The 10,256-nt window shown below is 40.6% G+C and overlaps 1 protein-coding gene across 1 annotated transcript; it reads right to left on the reverse strand.

Moving 5' to 3' along the window:
• Positions 1 to 3,051: 3,051 nt before the first annotated feature.
• Positions 3,052 to 9,642, reverse strand: LOC104074398 (E3 ubiquitin-protein ligase RNF170-like; the record flags this gene model as incomplete). Its single annotated transcript, XM_009574491.1, has 4 exons — positions 3,052 to 3,309; positions 4,353 to 4,463; positions 4,954 to 5,027; positions 9,534 to 9,642. Coding segments are annotated over 4 exons (552 nt in total), but the record flags the coding sequence as incomplete, so codon positions are not given.
• Positions 9,643 to 10,256: the final 614 nt, after the last annotated feature.

Raw genomic sequence — 10,256 nt, forward strand, 5'->3', positions numbered from 1 at the left:
TGAGGGTAATTTCTTCTTACTGTACTGTCTACGTTAAAAGTATACTTTTATCATTTAGAGCGTACATTTTAATTTTTAATGAGAAATAAAATGTCCTCACTTCACTCTGAAGTACTGGGTATTTTCTGTCAATAATCCCTGCACCCCAGGGACAAGGAATAATCACTTCCTCCCGTCAGAGAAGACAAGACAACCAGCTGCAGGTACCCCAGTGCCGGCATTTAGACTGGCCACAAGCAGGAACAGCACAAGAAAAAACATAACTGACTGGGATGGACTTGAATTGCTGCCCTTTGCCTTGTTTTTCACAGGTAACTACACCTGGCATCACACACATGCTCCTTTTAATTCTACTACCTGCTACAGCTAAGACCCAAACATGATTTCCATTGGAAAGTTCTTTCTGGTTTTTTTTTTCCACTTTGATTATAGTACTTCTTTGGTGGCTGGTATTTAAGAATCACTTTTGCAGCTGTGCAGTCTTTTTCTTTCTGTTTTCTTCTGTTTCCCGCTCTCTTTTTTCTGTCTCCATTCTTGCAGCGCAGTCATTTTGCTACCAATAACTTGTGCCATTTTGTCTTTTGCAAGTAAGTCGCCCTCAGTGCGCATTAATCACTGTGCAGATGTGAAACGGCCCGCTGTTGACATTGAAAGACTAGGCTGAGCAGACACAGTTGCTGAAAATATGTTCATAATGCAGGTGCATTCCTTCCATCCTGCCAGCTGCCTCGCGGGGAGTCAGCCCTGAAACAGCCCAGCTCTCCCCGTCCGTTCTCACCACATTGCTTCAGCCAGACCCAGCTCAGAGCATGTGCATCTACACAGCCCGCCAGCTGCAGAGCTGAACTCCGCGACAGCAGGTACAGGGAACGCAGAGGCAGAGAGAAAGGGTTTTCCTTCCTTAGACTTGCATTTGTCAAGGCTCAGAAACATTCCTGTCTGCCTGCTCGCCAAATCCAGTCAACAAAAGGCTTTTATTTGTTCCCAGGTGATTTTGAAGGTTGCCCTGGATAGCTAGTCCAACAAGGTACTGCCAGGCTCACAACGACAGGTCGTGGCATAACTGGGCTGTGGAAGGAGAGAGTTCGGACACTCTGGTTATATACAGCAAAAATGTTTCACCCTCTGACAGTACAAATTGTTTTGATCTTGCAAGATCCAAACACTGCCAGTGCCTTCAGTGAAAATCTCTCAGAAATCCTTTCTTTCTCTGCCATTTGTCCGTTACTTCTTAATAAAAGATACTATTCTGTTTAAAAAGCAAAACTGGGGTCCCCATCTGAAGGAGAGGGTTAAGAAGCGAGGGGTGACAGAACAGAAGAGCGTATTCAGATCAACTAGAGCTCTGTTACAGCCACTCATAAGAACCCTTCTTTTCTTCAACCTGCGAACTGCCACCCTCTTGGTGAGCCTGTATTATGCACGAGAAACAACCTACAGTCCCTTTCCACAGAGTCCGTATTCATATAGATGGACTCCATCTTTATACACTTAGCTTGATAGAAATTCCATTCTTTAGTATTGGCATAGGCTGTAATTCCCAGTTAAATGCAAACAGAAGTTACACAATAACAAAATTACACTTAGAGAACTTGGAAAATAATAGTTTCTGGGTTTTTTTATGTTAGCAGTCAGCACTCAAAAACATCTGGTAATTTTTTTAAAGAAACAATGCACTTCCTGCCTTGTAGTTCATGGAAAAGCAATTGTTGCCATTTCCAAAGTACCCATTGTTAAGAGAAACAGCTTTACAAGTTCAGGGACATAATTAAAGACAATGAAAGTTGATGGGAATAAAATGAAGAAACATCATAACAAAAAGAGTATAACAAGCAAGAAAACAACTGCAACATAATGGTGTATCATAGCTTACAATTCAAGGGCACAATAAAATATGTCAGCTGAAAATACGTAGAAGGCAAAAACAGTTGGATACCAGTGTATTGTGAACAATAAATATTCACAAATTTTAATATACAATTCATATGTAAAAATGAAGTCCAATGACTCCAAATACATAGCAAATGTACAGATTATACAGGGACAGATGTGTAGGGTTGTCTGGCACTCTACCAGCATTTTTAACTCTTTGCAGCTCAACACAAACAGGCATGCACACACACCCCCCAACTTCGGCAAACTTTCCATAAACTTCCTGCTATTTATATCATCATCATAAAATTGGCCTTGATCTCTCTGGCTGAACTGGTACCAAGACTTACAAGGAAATCACAAGGAGTGTATGAAGTCTAGAAAGGAAACAAACAGTCGTGCTGACTTTGTTAAAGCTTAGATGCACAGAGTTCAAGGAAGCTATGTACCTTGCGTAGGCTTACACCAAAGAGTTACACAGAGATTTGTTCACATTTCCTGCACAATTTTTTAATGCTTTTCTCCCCTTGTAATACTTTTACTTTATAGTTGCCTTTTTGTTCCAATGTTACTACCAGTTTCACATTACCCATTTTAAAATCAGGTCTGTACTCATTGCAGAGCTGTAAAAAATCTGTATTCCAGTGGATGTGTAATCAGCTGTGATAACACAAAGCACTGATACATGATTTTGTAGTGCTACTAGCTTAACATTCTTTGTGTTACACAAAACTTAGCAAATTGTACAGTTTGCTAAGTTCTCAAATTAAAATTTTATTCAAATGGAGCCAAGATGTAAAATGTTAAAGCTCAAGAGTTTTAAAACTCCTCAACTGCACGTTGATTGTAATTTTAGGCTCTGTTCATAGCTTTAGGCATTTTCAATTCAGGCACTTTGTATGAAAATAAGTTACAGAAAAATGCAGCATGAAGGAGTCTAGCAAGTACACAGTGCAAAACTAGCCTCCTAAGCGCTTGCACATCGAATCACTTGGCCATGCCAAGTATTGCTGAGTCCTGCTTCAGCTTTGTCAGTAGCAGAATGACAAATCCGTCATACGCTGCCCCAAATCAAAGAGAAGCCTGTCATCGCTTGATGAAGTTTGACCAAGGAATCCAAGTTTGAGTCAGTCAGGACTCTGACAGCGTGCCCTGAGCTGCAGACCTTGCCATATTTACCCCATTAGATGCAATTTGCTGACAAATGTTTATCATGCAAATTAAAAGAAGGGAAACAACCACCATGTCATCAGCTGTTCCAAGCATCCTACAGAGAGGCCCAGGCTTCACGTCAAATGGAGAAGACGAGCATATGATAGTTCCAAAGGAGCAAACAGCAACTCTCAGGAAAAAAATCCATACGAGACCACCCCAGGTGAAGATTCCTCGCAAGGCAAGAGTCAGGAATAACGGCATGTCATAAAGGTAACCTGCAAACTAAATATTCAGATGAGTTACGTTATTTTGCATTCTGATGCACGCAGTTGTTTCACTTCAATGTGTCTCTTAAACACTCTTAGATTCACATCTTTTGAATGCAGAAACTTTCTGTGCTGTCCAAACCCATCCACGCTGTTCAGTTATTTTACAATATCTAGAGGCACACTTCTAAAAGGAATCCCCGCTGGCCCAGCACTTTGAAAATAAAATATTATGCTTGACATTGAATCCTTTTGGAAACTGGGCCTTAATGGCTGCACTGAGTTTATGCCTGTCTTTAAAATCTGGCATCAAGTGTAGGCTGTGAATGCTTGAAAATGAGGCCTTGAGTCTTGCCTTGGTGTGGACAGGGACCATAGGACTGAGTGATTATTCCTCTTCACTAATGCTAGTTTGTTGGGTTAAAAAATGATATTCCCCTCCACAGTGCTTAGTTTAGTCCGTAGATTGAAACAGACTCCGCAGTCCTTTCATGCACCCTACCAGGGTGTGACAGGAGAGGAAGCACCCTGTCAAGAATGGGCCTTACTTGTGCCTTCAGCCCTCATCTTTCACATCATTCCCACTGCCTGTCACGTCTCTGTACCGGCTGGGATTCCAGCTTTAGGGAGGTGCAGAGCCAGTGCGGACTGTTCGAATTTGGCAATACCTGGGGAAAAAAAAAGCTGCTTTCTAAGCTGGTTGAAATTTTAGAAGCAAGTTAAAATACTGGAGTTCAAATCTAAGTTCATATTTGAAAGTTCCAGCCTGACCATCTCTAGTTCTGCTTTGCTTCCTGTATTTCGTTCCACACTGCTTTCTCGTCCCTGCCAGGATGACTGCAGAAGGACTCCGCTGAATTAGGAACTCCAAGAAGCACCTTTACTAGAAGGTGCTGGACCCAGCAGGGGATGGTAACACTTCCACTATGATATCGCCAATAAGTGCATGGAAAGGTAATTCACATCATGATACAAATTAGTTTTCATTGCTGGGTCTCTTTCAATCCTCTGTGTATTATGCACTATTAACTAGGTAAATGTAGATTTATAAATACTTACGGGTCGAGGTTGCCCTGAGAAACGCTTGTTGTAATCTCTAATGTCATGTACAATTTGTTTACTTGGCTTATCTTGTTGCTTTTCACAAGAGATGTTATCCAGAAGAACCACCTTCATAAGAAAAGAAGGTTGGCGTTAGCAGGGTGTACCTTAATCTCCCCTATAAAGGACAGAGTTCTGTAGGACATGTCTCTCCGTAGTCTCTCTCTCGCAACTCAACCTTTGTCCAGCTCTGGCAGTTCCACAATAGCAAAAACATTTTCCTTTTATAACCTGCATCCAACCTTCCAGTACAACAGGCAGCCTCTGACCAGGGTCAGATGAAATTAGGAACTTCCATATTGCTTTTTATGGAATGCTATCCCAGAGATTCAATAAACTATACAAAAGTAAAATGCTGGAGGCCTGTTTAATATTTCACAGAGTTGCCCGATGTGATGTGTCAAATGATAAATGCGAATGGCTGCAGGGTCATTCAAGTCTAAGTGGGTTTTGAAATGCTTCGGAAAATTAGAGGATAAAGAAAGTTGATCCTAAGAGCTCAAGCTTGTCATTTTGTATGTATCATAATGCAGATGTGTACAAGGGAGGTAAGTCTTACCTTTTGTCTGCAGAGAGGGCAGGTTATTGCTGCTAACCAGGGACTATGTTTCCAGTATGTGATCAGACAGGAACCTACCAAAAAAAAAAAAAAAAAAAAAGAAATTGTTTTAAGATACATGAAATATATTTGAGGGTATTTAATATTTACAAGGAAGTTTTCAGAATTAATAAACCCTCTTTCTGCAACTGACTGTAAAAATGAATGTAATTCTGCGCTTTCATTTTAATACATGCTTTTACTCTGCAAAGTGACTGTGTAAAAATGGAGCCTTAGCTCTTCTACGCTGGTATACACAGAGATACATGGACCTCCAAAGGGAGATTTTGATTCAGTTTCTTTTCCTGTGGATAGCGTCTTGTTCTTGAAGCTCCCCTGACTGTGGTTGAAGCACTCGGGAATACAGGCACCCTTCAGAGCGCAGCGTTGGCTGCTGTGGACAGAAGCAGTGCAGCTGCATAAAGGTGGAGTTCCTCCAGAGCTAGTATGACTTGTAAGGATTATGAGGGCCAGTTATCCCAAATGAACCAACATGCACAGCCAAGGGACAGCCTGGTGATGCAGGCTCCTGGTGGCACAACATGTATCTTGGTGATGAAGTATCATACACTGGGCTATTTTGTCTGTTTGCTCCCCCCCGCCTCCCTTACTATATTCCAACTCTGTCACCCTTCTGGAACTGCATAGCTCTGCAAGAGCGAGTTGCTGCCTTCTTTTTGATTCTTCTTACCCAGACAACTGCTAACTGATTTCCAAACACAACATAGTAAGGTCTCAGGTGTGGAAGAGGGCAGAGTCTGAGGACAGTAAGATTAGACTGCACTGACAGCAGTGGTTGACATACATGAATGTCAGTGCTGGCACTAGCAGCAAAAACAGCAAAGCATAAATAGCATCTAATCAGAAGCAGCACAGCTTGACTTTCAGCTCCCGGGCGCGGTGTGCAGTGTGACAGGTCAGGAAAAAAAAATCTCTCAACATTTAAACTGATCAAAGTTGACAAGGACCCCAGTGAAAACAGAAGCAGAACGCTGCGCTGCCATTTTGATGGAATCGTTTCACTGAATTGAACAATGCTCTTTGTTCTTAAAAATAACCAGCAAGTTATTGTAAGCAGCATTATAACAAGGAGTCTTCGGGAGCCCTCAGTGCAAGGTTTTTTCTGCACCCAGACTTACTTTGTCCATTGTCACTGAAAAGGGGAATATTGGAGAAACTGTGTTTGAAATCAAGTAGAAAAATGTTCATGATGCCATCTGTTACATCGTCTATACTAGGACTAGGGATGTTAAATTTGGCCCAAAGATATTTTTTATGAACCTCGCTCTGTCTTGTGTTTTTTACTTTTGTTTTCATCTGAGTGCAGGGTTTTTCTTTATGACTCTTCTATTTTGTTTGCATATACAGTTGGCTGGGACATGGCTGTGTTTATATCTAAATCCCCATGCGGTATGTATAAACTCAGCCTGGCAGCCAGCTTCCAGCTTTCGCCTGAACTTTTGCATTTGACAAACATCACGCCTGACTTCAGGAACTGCTTTGACCCTCTGGGTCCAGATCCTGTATCGTGATCCACAGGGCTGTATTGCTCTGCCTCTGCTCAGTCCCAGTGATGACAACGGGGCACTGATGGATCCCATAGTTCTTCAAGGGCTTTCAAAAAAGAAGCCTGTGGAAATTAAAATGTGCTGCATGCAGAATCCTTCCTTGAACAGGAAAGGAAGGACTCCTCTGAAGTTGACCTATTTGTGCTTTCGTGCATTTTTCATAAAATAGACAAAATCCTGTTTTAATCTAGCCTGCTACACAACCTTCTGAGGGAGTCTGTAGGTTTCTCTAAAATACCTCTGTGGTTATTGTTAATTAGAAAAAAATAATATTGCTCAAGGATCGCTTTTCAGTTGAACTTCCTGAACATATGGTTCAAACTGAAGCTGAAAAGGAAAACTTCAGGACAAACTGTATGAATTACTACTAATAATAAAATCAGACATTTTTTATAAGTCCACATTAATCTTCTTTAAAAGCTCTGGGTTGACCACATTTTTTAAATAAAACTTTTACCACAGTGGAATTTATTAAGAGAGCTCAGCATTGCCTTAGCTCTGTTCCACAGGGCATCAAGAGAAGTTTTATTACTGATTTCAGTCACAACAGACTTAGATCTACGCAGAATGGTTTTGATAAGCCTGATGTAAAGTTTTATTGGTTTAAGACATGAAAAACAGACATGTTACAGAGGCCGCTTCTACTATATAAACATAGTCATAACATATATAATGCACTGCACTGGAATCAATGCTTCAGAGTGTAAATGATGATGTGCTTGAGGAAAGTAAAGCCTAGCTAAATACATACAGCTAACGATAACAATATATACCAAGCTTGTATACGGTACTTCTTCTTGGCAGATCTCAAAATAAAATAAAAATAAATTCCGTATCATGATGTCATATTCACAGATGAAAAAGGGAAAATTAACCAGGCCAGAGAAGGAGGAAAGTTGATGATCTTTGTTGTTATGTCTGTCTTTGTACTTGAAACTGTAACTACTGTGGCATTATTTGAAACGCGTTTTGAGGCCATATGCTTACTGTTTGTCCTGGAGTGAGTTATATTCAAAGCATCCTTTTCCTGTATGTTATAAAACAGTGTTATAAAAACATGAAACAACCTAAAGTATTAAATGGTGTCACTCATGAGGTAGATGAGCCCTACAAAACGTCCCTAGCTGTTGGTGATCCACTGATTTGTTACGGTTTCAGAGGATGGAGATAGTGGCAGTGGTGATGAGGAGTTGTGCTGTGTGAGCATCATTTCAATCCAGAGAAAAACGACACTTCCTAAAGATAAAAATGTGCTTATATTGCACCAGCATTAACAACATGGTCCCTTGTTCTCATTTGTGCTTAGGTCTTTTTATAACACTCCTACATAGTGAAAAAAGTGTAAATGCCTTGTAAATATAACTTGCACTTGCTTTAAGGTCTCTGTAAAATGCCAGAGCAGTAGAAAGGAGCTTTATGGTTCTGCCCAGTGTCTTCTGATGTGTCTTGCTGTTGCAGTATCAGATAGTACTGCCTCCAGCCGCCTGCCTGCCCCTCTGCCAGACAGTACTGATCCCATGCTGCACAGTAGCCCTGAAGTACCTTCATGGGCAGTTTCAGCCCCATCAGATCATGAACACCAGTTCTCTTCTGCCAACCCCGCTGTGGGGATGACAGCGTTCAGCAAGGAACCCGATAAGCAGCTGGGGCAGCGAGGGTGTAAACTTCACCTGTAAATTCACTGGACGATGTATCTCAGAGGTCTGAGAGAAACAATGTTCAGGCCAGGTATGCTGGTGGCCTTATCCTGCTGCCTCTCCGAGCAGGTGCAAAGCTCCCACTGGCTCTAGTGGTGCAGACTGTGGGCCTTAAAAATCCTGAAATCCCCTTTATAAATGCAATTATGAACATAACTCCCTCCGCTATTCTGTGCTTCATCCTTGTATTCCCTTTGAAAAATTACTTAAATTTTGTAATCCTAACCATATGGCTTAGCAGCCTCAAAGAAGGCATTTAGCAGACACATTTATCTAGAGAATTATGGTTTTACTTAAATTTTCCAGTGACTATAGATGACTGGGGGAGGACAGGAGATCACACCGCGGGCAGCCTCAACAGAAGGACCCTCTAAATCTGGATCTGTCCCTTTCCTCTTAAGACAGATCCTGGACTGCAATAAACAGCTACTGAGCATGCATCGTGATGAGATGTCTATGAACATTTTTCTCCTGTATGACCACACAGATTTACTTAAAAAACAATAAACAGATTAAAAGAAGGTTTATACATGACTAGAAACTCACTTTTTGAAATGCTTAATATGTAACTTCCACTAATTTTTTTTTTTTTTTTTTTAGAAAATTTTTACAGGACTACAAACCAACATAATTATGCCTTCTTGCTCTAGATCACTTCTGCTTTATTTTAGGCAAATGTTTCACATGGGATGCAAGTCTGTGGAACAGATCAGTCTTATGCCCAGTGTGTCTTACTTCTGATTTTCACCAATATAAATACAATCAGAATTAATTTTATGGGATAGCTGGATTTTTATGCTGTTGATTAAAAAGACAAGCTGTCTTCCCAGAAATGAGTTCATGCTTGAAGATGAGACTTCATGTTTGTTACATCTTGAGCTTTCACAGTTAAAAACTGTATGATTATTAGACTGTGATTTTTATAACGGGGTTTTTTTTGCATAGTTGAATATAAATTGTGTGATTTTCTGGTGCATTTTACCCATTCCATGAGTTTGTGTTGTAATTTAACAGTGTCCTGTGAGATGATCTGTTACTTCCTGTCGTCTTAAGACTTCTTGGGCATTTTAGAAGTGGCACCTTGTAGATGTGAAGGCAATGAGCAAATAAAAATACTGTTACTGATTTTTTGGGGGGATATAAAGGTGGGACTTCTCCTGCTTCTAGTGAGAGCACTTAACGTTCATTCCAGGGAGAATTCCTTGAGATTTCTGTAAGAAGAGTGCTTTATTTAGTAGCCTGTATAAGCACTGCACTGTCAATCCAGAAAACTTACCACAGAATACATGTCCACAGTTGGTTTCTACTGGGAGAGTAGCTGTCTGGAGACAGATGGGGCAGCTGAAGTCACTGTGATTAGTAGGTTGCCAAATTTGGAGTGATTCCTGGAACAGAAGTAGTACAGAGTCTTCAAAAAATGAGTATTTTGACTGACATATTCAGTTCATTAATAATAACTTACTATGATTAGCAGAGAGTCACAGAAACTAAGTGTAGATGTCATGCATAACTAATCGTTACCTCAGCAGATAATGAAAATCAGGCACAAAGAAATGAAGTGCTTTGTGTAATCCTACAGAATTACCAACGTCAGAGGTAAGAGCATGATGGTACTTTTCTGCTTCCAGTGATATATCCACACACCACTGGATAATATTTACGTTTTGAAAGCCAGTCGAGTTTGCGCCACTGGCTTGTCTAGCTGTCATTATCAGTCAGACAGAACCTGAAGTCTGCCTCCATAGCTTGTGGATCTTTCTCTTCCTCCTTTGTAGTCATGTCTATCACTTAAATGTACTGAAATAAAGACCGGTGCGTTCGCTGCCTTCCTTGGGTGTGAGAATGGTATTCTTTGTGTGTACCATAGGCTATGTAACAAAAAGACTCCTTTATTTAAGTAAAAAGATTGCTTCCAAACAATCCTTCCCTTTGCTTAGCAAAATCTATAATTAAGAATAATATTGAGCTCTGTTTTTAGAGCGGGAAGATAAGAATTTTG

This window comes from Fulmarus glacialis, unplaced genomic scaffold (assembly GCF_000690835.1).
Source record: "Fulmarus glacialis isolate BGI_N327 unplaced genomic scaffold, ASM69083v1 scaffold38423, whole genome shotgun sequence".
In the NCBI taxonomy this organism is placed as follows: domain Eukaryota; kingdom Metazoa; phylum Chordata; class Aves; order Procellariiformes; family Procellariidae; genus Fulmarus; species Fulmarus glacialis.